Source organism: Myotis lucifugus, unplaced genomic scaffold, assembly GCF_000147115.1.
Source record: "Myotis lucifugus unplaced genomic scaffold, Myoluc2.0 scaffold_20, whole genome shotgun sequence".
Classification (NCBI taxonomy): Eukaryota; Metazoa; Chordata; class Mammalia; order Chiroptera; family Vespertilionidae; genus Myotis; species Myotis lucifugus.
The window spans coordinates 8,184,937-8,197,532 of NW_005871068.1; the positions used below are offsets into that span (position 1 = coordinate 8,184,937).

Genomic DNA, 12,596 nt, shown 5'->3' on the forward strand with positions numbered 1-12,596 from the left:
TTTTAAATTGCCTTTGTACAATTTCACTTCAAAATAATTTGATTCACAGCATACACAGAAATCTAAGAGTCATGGTATTTACAAGATTTAATAAGTTCTTGCTGTTTTAATAAAGAAATGGATAAATTCTTTTATAGTAGGAAAACATGGACATTGGGTATCATTAAGAATTCAGAATTGTTCAGTCTCAAAGTAACTTTTCATGGCTTTAAAAATTAAAATTGAGCCATTCTATTAATTTCGGAATGCCCATGCCATGCAAAATCTAATTTTAAATATCTGGGGTTGCACATGATATAGGAAAAAATGCATTTCTGGTGAATGTGAAAATGTCATCACAATTAAATTTTACAGTAAGAAAACACTGTTAATTCTCTCAGAAAGATTCAGTAGTGGTGCAACACAGTGCCTAATTTAGTGATTTTTTTAAAGTAACATTTCAGTGATCATTTTTCCTTCTCTACAGATATACAGACACACACTGTAACATGAACTCATTCAAAGTCTGAACAATGACTACAGTATTAAAATAAATCAGTTTTAACTATAAAGGGACATCTTCACATTCCAGGATACATTGTTGATATTTTCAAAGAACAATCTTCCTATACCTTATATTCTTTTTGTTTATACCATCAGACATTACAATTATCTCTTAAAATACTACATAAAACTTGAGTTGCCACAGAAAGCTGGGTATGAACCTTAGATAACTGGGACAAAGCAATGACAAAATTTTAGGGAATAATTAAAATACTAAAATTGAGACCAGCTCCTTAAAAATTATTAAACTGCTCATCACACATCCCATTTCTTTCAGGGAAATAAACAAATTAGCAACACTTCCCCCACCGTTAGTCTGCTCTAAAAACTACTTTTACAATGCATTTCTTTATTTCTTTAAAACCCTGCCTCTACCCTCTCCCAAACAAGGTCAATATCAATTTGAAACATTTTTACAATGCTTATTAGAAAGTTTCTGGGTCCTCTATAAACTTTTAAGACTTACTCCAAAATTTAGGGGGCCATGCACTTTAACAAAATGGTAAATGTGCTCTCCAAAAACCCAGTTTTTAAAACAGTGAAATATTTGAAATGTGTCTGGCCTGGCTGGCGTTACATGGTGGCTAGAGCGTCAGCTTGCCCACCAAAGGGTCTCGGGCTTGATTCCCAGTCAAGGGCACATACCTGGTTCACTCTGCTCCGAGAGGGTGTCTGCATGAGGCAACCATTCATGTATATGTATCTGTCACATGGATGGTTCCTCCCCCCCATCCTCTGTCCCTCCCTCCCTCCCTTTCACTCTCTCTGAAAAAAAAAATCAATGGAAAAAATATCCTCAGATGAGAATTAACAAAAATAATAAAATGTGTCGTTAGGTCTGTGTTAAGAAAAAAAGTTTTTAATAGAAACAAGTGTACCAATTGATCCAAAGAGCGTAGGCACCCATCAGCAGGCAGGCAACATCCAATTTGTATCCTACCATTTATATGCCAATTGTCTGTATATATCAATCTAACTAGGAGATCCTTTACCTTGAAAGTTGACTGAATTCTTATTCAAACTGGTCACAGACAAGAAGTAATGGATATATGGGACACAGTTGAATGTATCAGATTTATCAGTATCCAATGATTTTGCTTATTTTAAAAACTGAATACAGCCTATGTTGGTGTATGAAACTTGTGCACAATCAGAAATGAACACATACAAAACACTTCCTTAAAATCAATCTGATGTGTCATACCCCACCCTCTATACCTATCAAATAGACTGGTTTCTCATTTTCCCTGGCAGGTGAAAACAATGATTGACTAGATATATCACCAAAGGATGGGAACCATGCATCTACTGTATGACAGCAGCTTAGTAACCTGGATGTATGTTCATGCAATAGTTTTAAAGTCATCTACATGGTTTTAATAAAGCATCAAACTGTTTTCATACATGCTACTTTCACTCTCAACTGCCAACTGCCAAGTTAGCTGCTGCCACTTGAGCATATCACTAAGAATATTGGTAAACCTTTAGCTAAAACACCAAGCAGTATATAGATTTCCCCCTAAATTGTTACTAAATACCAAGTGGGGTCCACAATCACTAAAGAGATAATGAAACCATACAAAGGCAATGATGATGGAATATTACAGAATAGGACTGATAGACTGTTATTGGAGACTGACAGATACATGTTACAAAAGCCTTTAAAGGATGCTGTTTTCAGGTCAATGCTTTTAAGTCCATCTGCTTTCTCACCATTGTTTTCACAGTTTTGCCACAGTTGTTGTATGAGAGATGTTTTATCAGTGTTATTACATAGCCACACTTTGTAGAGTGTGAAAGTATGATTTTGATGGAAAACTATGATGATTTGTTATGCCTTTGGTTTCATTATGGTATTAAGTGCAGCTTATTTTTCCAGGTCTGCCAGAGATTACTGCCAAATTAGAATGCAATGACAGCTTGAAGCGTGTGTGTGTGTGTGTGTGTGTGTAAGGTGGATATTTCTAAATTTATAACCCCAGGAAAAATCCTTAAGGATTAGAAAAAATTTCAATTTCATTGCTGTTTATATTTACCCAAATAAGGGGAAGATTCCAAAATCCAATTCTCAACGATGGTAGAATCCTTAATTGAATGTCTTATTAAAATTTTTCTAGTGGTGCATTCTAGGGAATTACATGATTTTACATCTCTTCAGTTGTGCACACCCTAAAGTTCTAGTTTCAGACATAAGGAGTGCTTCAGTATCACTTGAACTACTTGGAACAAACTCAGTGTTATTTCTGAATATAGTATGTTAAATTTGAAAAGTTCTTAGCTTCAAAGTCCTTTTTATTCACCTTATTCTTAATCATATTTTTTGACTACCCTTCTCTTCCTCCCCAACTTTATATTAGCCCACTGTAATTTCCCTCTCTGGTTTATGAATGTATGTGCAAAAAAATATTTATTGAACTAAAATTAATTTTTTTCAGCTAAGTTAGGATTATGGCACAAAGTATTATCTGTGCTGTAAACATCATGAATCCCTCACAAAACTGAAAGGAGGGGGCAGAAAAGGCCCTATGTACTGCAAATGTATCTTGTAGAACCACAGCTGAGATCAAGGTTTCCAAATGGATTTTGGAATGGATTTACAATTGGCATACATTCATTGTGCAACTGATAAAGCACAGTTTTACGAGAAGGTCATTCATAAAATTATACTTTGTAAGGACTCGTTTGTTATTTTTAAAACCAATGACCTAATAAAAGCATGCAGTAACTTCAAAAATATATCTATTATGTGGCGTAATTAGGTCTTGGTTACCAGTGTTGATATAGCTTGAATCATTGCACAAGCAATGATTATACTTTTGACAAAGGGCACAATATGCCTAATTCCTGACTACTGCAAATCACATTTTAAAACATCCTGTTTGTGTGTTGGAAATTACCCCTGAAAAAAGCAGCAATTACAAATACCCTATTATTTTGCCCCCCGCCGCCCATCATATTCTAAGTGCTTTTCCCTGTCCTCTTCAGGAGGAAGCAATGGGAAAAAGCATGGGGAAGGGGGGAGGCGCTTTGTTTTTCAGAGAGCTGTGACCAGGTAAGTCTGCTATGGGGATTCACAGTTTGTCTGCATAAACTGTAATATGTCACACTATGATTCCAAGTTCTAGTTTACAAAATAAGGGCCACTCAGCAGTAACTTCAACAACTGGATCCCACAGAAGAGCTCTTGACTTCTCTGTGTACATTCTTTCAGGAGAGAATCCTTTCCCAGTTTCAAGTATCCCTTTCTGTCTCTCACTCTGTAATGAGTTAAGAAGGGAAAAAACCTTCCCCATTTTTCCTGTAGTGAGCACAGGCAGCTACAGTGCATTCCTCCACCCCCTATGGAATCTGAAATGAAAAGGCTGGACAGATGAAGATCCCCGCAGTTTCCTTTTCTTCTTATGGGCGCTCAGCTTCACTGTCAACCTGGTGCAGACTCTTCTGAACTCAGGTGTATCGGGGCATCTCACACTGCTCACAGCGATTTAGTGCTGGGTGGTTCAGAAACGTACAGCTGTCACAATTCCATGGGGCCCCTTCATAGTCTTCATCTCGGGGCTGTGTCTGAGGATTGTGCTTGGAGCCAGGTAGATGCTCTGAGGGAAGTTAGAATGGAAAGAGAGAAAATAGATTGATTTTTTCCCCCCAAGTATAATCCAAACTGAAATAAAAAACAAACAAAAACAACAAGTCTAGTATAGATTACCTTCCAAGCTCATTATCCATAGATAGTGGTTAACAAGCTCATTATCCATAGACAGTAGTTATTCCAGCCAAATGAAAAAAATGAGATGTTATATAGCATGTTAAAAATAATTCTATGACCAGCCAGTATGGCTCAGTGGTTGAGCGTCGACCCATGAACCAGAAGATTGTGGTTCGATTCAGGTCAGGGCACATGCCTGGGTTGCTGGCTTGATATCTAGCCAATCAATGATTTTCTCTCATCATTGATGTTTCTACCTCTCCCTCTCCCTTCCTACAAAATCAATAAAAAAGATATTTAAAAAATTAATTCTGCTTCCTCCTGCCATCTTCAGTCCTATGTGTCACCCCCTCATACTAGCCATACTACATTAAACATCTGATTAAATGTGCAACTTCTTTTAGACCATCAGTTTCACAATATGCATGTGTTTAATAATGATGGTTCATAAATGGCAGTAAGAGTTCATAACAAAATTTTCCCCAGAATGGTAAAAAGAGAAAGATAAAGCCCCTACAGTTACTTTTTTATAAGCTAAATTCATTCAATGTAAACAATTATCTTTTTATTCTCAGACTAGAGGCCCCGTGCATGAATTCGTGCACCAGTGGGGTCCCCTCGGCCTGGCCTGCAGGATCGGGCTGAAACTGGCTCTCCAACATGCCCCAAGGCAGCGGTTCTCAATCTGTGGGTCGCGACCCCTTTGGGGGGTCGAACGACCCTTTCACAGGGGTTGCCTAAGACCATTGGAAAACACATACATAATTACATATTGTTTTTGTGATTAATCACTATGCTTTAATTACGTTCAATTTGTAACAATGAAAATACATCCTGCATATCAGATATTTACATTACGATTCATAACAGTAGCAAAATTACAGTTATGAAGTAGTAACAAAAATAATTTTATGGTTGGGGGTCACCACAATATGAGGAACTGTATTAAAGGGTCGTGGCATTAGGAAGGTTGAGAACCACTGCCCCAAAGGGTCCCAGGCCACATTGTGAGAGGGCGCAGGCCAGGCCGAAGGACTCCACTGGTGCACAATTAGGGCCATGGAGGGATGCGGGAGGTTGGCCAGGTAGGGAGGGACCCGTGAGGCCTCCAGGGGCATGTCCGGCCCATCTCGCTCAGTCCCGATCAGCCGGACCCCAGCAGCAAGCTAACCTACCAGTCGGAGCATCTGCCCCCTGGTGGTCAGTGCACGTCATAGCAAGCGGCTGAGCAGCCTTAGCATATCATTAGCATATTAGGCTTTTATTATATAGGATTCTTTCCTACCTATTAGTTTTTTTTTAAATGTCTATGTGTAGGCAATATAAAATGCTGGCAACTTTATGTTAGTCCTTGGGATTTTATTTTAAAAAACCTTTAAACTAAGTCTTGGCTGGGTAGTTCAATTAGAATGTGGACCTGATACACCAAGGTTGTGGGTTCAACCTCTGGTCAGGGCACATACAAGAAACAACCAATGAATGAATACATGGGTGAAACAACAAATTGTCTTTCTCTCTCTTAAAAAGATAAAAACCAAAACGAACCTTGAAACTTAACTTATACTCTTCCTAAGTCCTCATTCTCTCTGGCCTTGTGTTCAAAAGGCTTCTAGAGTTAATTTGTAAATCCTGCCTTTTAGGAACAGTCCCTTCTGAAAATGGCGTCAGTAACTAGAGGCTAAAGATCTCTGGATGGAATTCACTCTGGAATCTGGAGCAAGGTCAGGAGGCTGTGAAAATGCACCATAAAACACTGGAAAATCCTTTCTGTGAACTGGAGATGACGTTATAATCTAAGGTAAGCAGCCTTCCTAAGCAGGTAAAAGAAACTGAGACCTGGTAAAGTTTTAATTAATTACCATTCTGGGTTAAGTTTATCTTCTCTTGAAAGTGAAGTGAATGAGCTGACTGTGGTTTACCAATTTGTCTTTAATGACAAATGGCTGGTGTGAACATTTCCCTAGACTCTAGAGATAAAGAAAATTGGGTGTTAGACCCCTGAACCTTACTGCAAGCTTAAGGCTCAGGCTCAATCAGGAGGTGATCTTAGCCTTACAATAGAATCATTGGGTTCTCTAACCTATTCCTGAGACTATAAAAAGATGGGCTTGCCCTAGCACGTTTGGCTCAGTGGATAGAGCGTCAGCCCATGGACTCAGGGTCGTGCGTTTGATTCCAGTCAAGGGCACATACCTTGGTTGCAGGCTCAATCCCCGGCCCTGGTTGGGGTGCATGCGGAGGCAACCAATCGCTGTATCTCTCTCTGAAATAACTTCTCAACAAATATATTTAAAAGGCACCTAATTTATAATTTTTTTTTGATCCTCACCCAAGGAGTGAGGATATTTTTTCCATTGATTTTAGAGAGTGGAAGTGAGCAGGGGAGAGAGAGAGAGAGAGAGAGAGAGAGAGAGAGAGAGAGAGAGAGAGAGAGAGAAACATCAATGTGAGAGAGATATATCCATTGGTTATCTCCCTGTGGGGATCCCACCTACAACCCCAGGTACATGCCCTTGACCAGGAATTGAACCTGTGACCCCCTGGTGCACAGAGTTGATGCTCTAACTATGGATACATGCTGGCCAGGCCTAAAAGGCACCTAATTTAGAATTATTATTGGTCCTAAAAAAGATACTGCTAAAAAAAAAAAGACACTGCTCATTTCATCATAAGGAAGTAGTGTTGAAATAGAAGCATCTAAAACACAAAATACATTTTAGATGTCTATTTTCATATGACTTACAGAAACGTACAGCTTTTTATGGAACAGTTTACAAGTTAAGATAGTTCAGACCTCATGGAAAATAAAAACTAATATGAATGTTTATACATAATAAAACGGAAATAAATAGGTGTTTCCTTTAATAGGATAAATTTCCACAAAATGACCATCCTCATAAATATCACATCAATTTAATACTGTTTATATTACATAATTAGCATACAGAAGATAAAAATGCTCAAAAGGATGCAAATAAAATTTTCAAAAATTCTAAATATTTTCTACAGTTTCAAAGATAGCTGATATTTTTCCAAAATGGGAAATATGCCAATGATAAAGAAAGACAACTTTATTTCTTTTAACTATATGAAGTGTAATACAGTTTCATGCTTGGTTTGTTCTTAGGTTAGGATCTTTCCATCTAGTTAATATAATATCAAGTAGAATACTTGTACAAATCCAACATGTACAGTATTTTTAGAAACCTTATTTTCACTGAATCACAGGATATAGTTCAAGAAGCATTATAAATGCTCAGTGAGAAGTTATAAAGTCCAGAGCTTTCAGGTTACATTTACTTGGCATTGCTTTCATTAAAAAAAAATCTTTATTATTGAGAATATTACAAATATCACCCCTCCCTTGCCCTCCTCCACTCAGTTTCTGCCCTGCCCCAGGCCTTCACCACCCTATTGTCTGTGTCCATAGGTAATGCATATATGCATACAAATTCTTTGGTTAATCTCTTCCCGTCCCCTCCCCCCTTCCCTCTGAGATTTCTCAGTCTGTTCTATGTTTCCATGCCTCTGGTTTTATTTTATTAATTAATTTTGTTCATTAGATTCCTTGTTCATTTGATTTTTTACATTCAATTATTGGTAGATATGTATTTAATGCCATTTTATTCATATTTTTATCTTTTTTCTTCTTCCTCTTCATCTTCTTTCTCTTCTTAAAGAATACCTTCAACATTTCATGTAGTACTGGTTTGGAGTTGATGAACTCTTAGCTTTTTCTTGTCTGTGAAGCTCTTTATATGACCTTCAATTCTAAATGATAGCTTTTCTGGGTAATCTTGCTTGTAGGTCCTTGCTATTCATCACTTTGAATATTTCTTGCCACTCCCTTCTGGCCTGCATAGTTTCTGTTGAGAATCAGCTGACAGTTGTATGGGTACTCCCTTGGAGGTAACTGTTTTTCTCTTGCTGCTTTTAAGATTGTATCTTTGTCTTTAACCCTTGGCATTTTAATTATGATGTGTCTTGGTGTAGGTCCTCTTTGGGTTCCTCTTGTTTGGGACTCTGTGCTTCCTGCACTTGTAAGTCTATTTCTTTCACCAGGTAGGGGAAATTTTCTGCCATTATTTCTTCAAATAGGTTTTCAATATCTTGCTTTTTCTCTTCTTCTTCTGTCACCCCCATAATGCGAATGTTGGTATGCTTGAAGTTGTCCCAGAGGCTCCTTACACTATCTTCATATTTCTGTGTGTGTTTTTTTTCTTTTTGCTCTTCTGTTTGGGTGTTTTTTGCTTCCTCATATTCCAAAGCGTTGATTTGATTCTTGGAATACTCTACTCCTCTGTTGAGTCCCTGTAAATTATTCTTTATTTCAGTTAATGTATGCTTAATTTCTGACTGGTCCTTTTTCATGTCTTTGAAATTCTCAATAATATCCTTGAAAATCTCACTAAAACCCTGAAGCTCTCATTAAGATCCTTGAGCATCCTAATAACCATTGTTTTAAACTTTGTATCTAGTAGTTTGTTTGCTTCCATTTCATTGGGTTATTTTCTGGAGATTTCTTCTGTTCCTTCGTGACATGTTTCTTTGTCTCCACCTTCTGTCTTCTTCCCTGTGTTTGTTTCAATGTATTAGGTGGAGCACCTATGTCTCCTGGAATATGTAAAGTGGCCTTGTGTAGTAGGTGTCCTATAGGGCCCAGTGGCTCAGCCTTCCCAGTCACCTGAGCTGGGCACTCTAGGTGAGCCCCTGTGTGGGTTTGTGCATAGTCTTGTTTTAGTTGAGTCTTGGTTGCTATTGGAGTCACTGAGAAGAATTGACCTCTAGGCCAATTGGCTGTGAGGACCAGCTGCAACTACAGTGGGAGAACTGCTGAGCAGGAGAAACCCCTATGGAGCAGGACTTGTTTCAGTGGGGCTTTGGTGCTCACTGAGTCTTCCCTTTGAGTGTGTTGCTTATGGATTTGTAGAATTGTAATTTGGCACGGTCTGAAGCTGTCCACCAGGTGCATTGGCTTTGGGCTTCCTGGGAGTTGCAAGGTCAAACACTGCATGGGGCCACCAAGCAGGAGCTACGGAGAGATCTGCAGATGCCTTCTACTTGTGTTGGGCTTGGAAGTGCTCAGGCAAGGACAAGCTGTGAAGGTACACAGGCTGGTGATAGTGCCGGGTCTTGGCCCTCTTATTGATAGGTATGGGGTACACTGATGCCAGCTACTGCTTGTGTGAGAAATTTTAGAAAAGTCTGAAACCTGAACCAGTAAAGACCATTCATATGGAAAAGCTGCTGCAAACAGCTTGAGTTGGGCTGCAAATTGGATGGGGTGGGGCCTCAGGGAGTCACCAGGGCTGAGTGAACCATGCTGATAGAAACTCAGATATGGCTGCCAGTCAGCTCTGTGATGGGGAGGTTCCAGCACAGGATCAATGACCCCTGTGAACACCCCCATCTGGAAGGAAGCCACCCCAGAACCCCTGCCCTAATGCCAGACATTCCAGTTCCTCCCCATATGTCCCTGGATCCCCTAAAGCCACTGCCCCAGGGCTGGAGCCCAGAGGTATTGTCTGAGTAAGTCCATGTGCTGGCCTTTTTAAGAGGGACTGCCTAGGTATCCAGCAGCCTCCATGTCACTCAGCCACAATCTCTGCTGATTTTTACAGCCTAAAGTACGGGGACTTCTCTTCCTGGCACTGGAACCCTGGGCTGACCATTCTGGTATGGGGCTGGGACCCCCTGCTTCTCACAGGAGACCGCACAGCCTTGATATCACTCCCGATTTAAAACACGCCACATGAGGGTGTCGGACTAGTCTGTTCTGCACCTCTGCCCCTCCTCCCAGTCTCAATGTGGTTTCTTCTTTACTTCTCTAGTTGTAAGACTTCCATTCAGCCAGATTTCAGGCAGTTATAAATGATGTTCAGTATTTTAGTTGTAATTTTGATGTGGTTGTGGGAGGCAGCGAGTACTGCTTTTATCTATGCCACCATCTTGATTCCTTCTCCTTCACCTTGCTTTCTAGACATAATTATCAGAGCAATCTGTCCAATGCGATAGCCACTTGAAATGTGGCCACTCTGAATTGAGATGCTCTGTAAGTGTAAAATTTACACCAGATTTGGAAGATTTAATATTAAATTAAAAAATGTCGCCTTGGCTGGTGTGGCTCAGTTGGCTGGAGCATCGTCCTATCCCATGCATTTGAACCCTATTCAGGGCATGTACAGGAGGTAGACGATTGATGTTGCTCTCTCACATTAATGTTTATCTTTCTCCCTTTCCCTTCCTCTCTCTCTAAAATCAATAAAAAACATGTTCTCGGATGAGGATTTAAAAAAAAATCTTTAAAAGATGTAAAATATCTCATAATAATTTATACTGATTTCATATTCAAATGATAACACCTTGTGTATAGATTAAAAATATACTAATTTTACTTGTTTAGTTTTTAAATGTTTACTAGAAATGTTTTAAATTAATGTAGATAGCTAACATTTCTATTGGACAGCACCACTTTAGAAACTCAGTAGAGAGAGTAATTTTTTAAAGCAAAAAAAAAAGTTGGTCTTTACTTATGATAGCTCTACATGGGTTAACACGTGTCTTTGGACATTTTGCACAAATGCTAGACACACAAGTACAAACCACCTGCAGCTGCTGCCTGGGTGTCATGGACATCCGCCTGTACTTTGGAGGTCACACTAATTCTTCGGGCTTTCCTCTCAACTGTGCAAGGGTCTGATGAGTCTGCATGAGACAAAGTGAAGTCACTTAGAAGGGATCAAGCCATTCATTTAGAAGTATTGTTGGGCGCACAAAAATCTCTCACAGGATATGCACAGTTGAGTGCTTATCCCTTCTACTACCTCATGTTACCTTTAATTTCCCTGTGAGGACAAGTGCCATATTTAATACTGCTTTTACAGCCTATACAAAGCAGTGGCTTTTATGACTTTTTCTATCCTCTCCAATTATATGGAGTACATGCCTTCTTTCACCAGTTTCCCACTTGCTGGTTGTTTAGGGTTACAAACTCAGTAATGAAATGTCAAAGTGAAAGCAAAATTTGAGATATTATACTTTAGCAAATCCCTGATTAAGAACTAGTTATTGGAAAATTATGGGTTGAAGATAAACTTCCCATGTAAGGCTAACCAAAGAATTGGTTAAAATAATAACAAACTCCAGCATTTTATAATTAAGGAACAAGCAGTTCTGCCCTGGCTGGTGTGGCCAGTGGTTATAGTATCAGCCCTTGAACCAAAGGGTTGTGAGTTTGATTCCCGGTCAAGGGCACATGAGGGAGGAAACCAATCGATGTGTCTCTCACATAGATGTTTCTCCCTCTCTCTCCTCCCCTTTCCCTTCCCTCCACCCTTTTACTCTCTCTGAAAAAGCAATGGAAAAAACATCCTCTGGTAAGGATTAACAACCCAAAAAGAAAAATAATCGCAGTACTTGAGCCCTGCTGGCATGGCTCAGTGGTTGGGTGCAGACCTATGAACCAGGAGGTCACGGTTCGATTCCCGGTCAGGGCACATGCCTGGGTTGCAGGCTGGATCCCCAGTGTGGGGCATGCAGGAGGCAGCCATTCAATGATTCTCTCTCATCATTGATGTTTCTATCTCCCTCTCCCTTCCTCTTTGAAATAAATACATATATATATTAAATAGAATATATATATAATATATATTAAAAATAGCAGTGCTTGAAAAATCAGAACCAATTCAGAATAATACTATGTACTGACAATAAATGCTCCTCAGTCATTTCATAAATTCCAAATATCTACATGTTCAAAAGTCCAGCAGATACTTTCCAATAATGGACGTCAGGCATTCCAATTTTGTATTAGATACTGCATCTATCAATTTATAGTTTATCAGTAAGTAGTCCTTTATGATAAATAAAAACAAGAAATGGCAAACTTCATATTATTTGCCCCTAAGAACCAAAAAAATATCTTGCATTTTCTAATCCATTCTTAGCCCATAGGCAGTTCACCTAGTACAGTGGTTGGCAAACTGCGGCTCGCGAGCCACACGCGGCTCTTTGGTTCCTTGAGTGTGGCTCTTCCACAAAATACCACGTGCAGGCGCGCACGTACAGTGCAATTGAAACTTCATGGCCCATGTGCAGAAGTCGATTTTCGGCCTGGGCGAGTCTATTTTGAAGAAGTACTGTTGATATTTGGCTCTGTTGACTAATGAGTTTGCAGACCACTGCCCTAGTACAATCCACTTGGAAATCAGTGCTCCAGAATCCTAAGTGTGTTGCTTAGGCACTAAAGCACTCCATTATCAGCATGAACAAAAGCAGAGTAAATTTCTCCTCAGGCTCCAAAGACTAAGGTCAAGTTCCACTTCTTAGATTTGTAAAGTACTTAATA

General features: G+C 39.3%; 1 protein-coding gene across 4 annotated transcripts in view; it reads right to left on the minus strand.

The window, feature by feature from the left end:
* Positions 1 to 1,386: 1,386 nt before the first annotated feature.
* TAB3 (TGF-beta activated kinase 1 and MAP3K7 binding protein 3) overlaps positions 1,387 to 12,596 on the minus strand; it is a 72,443-nt gene continuing 61,233 nt past the window's right edge. For 3 of the 4 annotated variants that reach the window (XM_023751341.1, XM_014453074.2, XM_023751340.1), the window contains exons 9-10: positions 10,856 to 10,954; positions 1,387 to 4,139 (exon numbers count right to left, since the gene is read on the minus strand). In XM_023751341.1, the coding sequence (XP_023607109.1) occupies positions 3,991 to 4,139; positions 10,856 to 10,954 (248 nt within the window). In that variant the 3' untranslated portion in view covers positions 1,387 to 3,990. The remainder of the gene's footprint in view (positions 4,140 to 10,855; positions 10,955 to 12,596) is intronic. The other variant, XM_014453076.2, reaches the window with a different exon arrangement.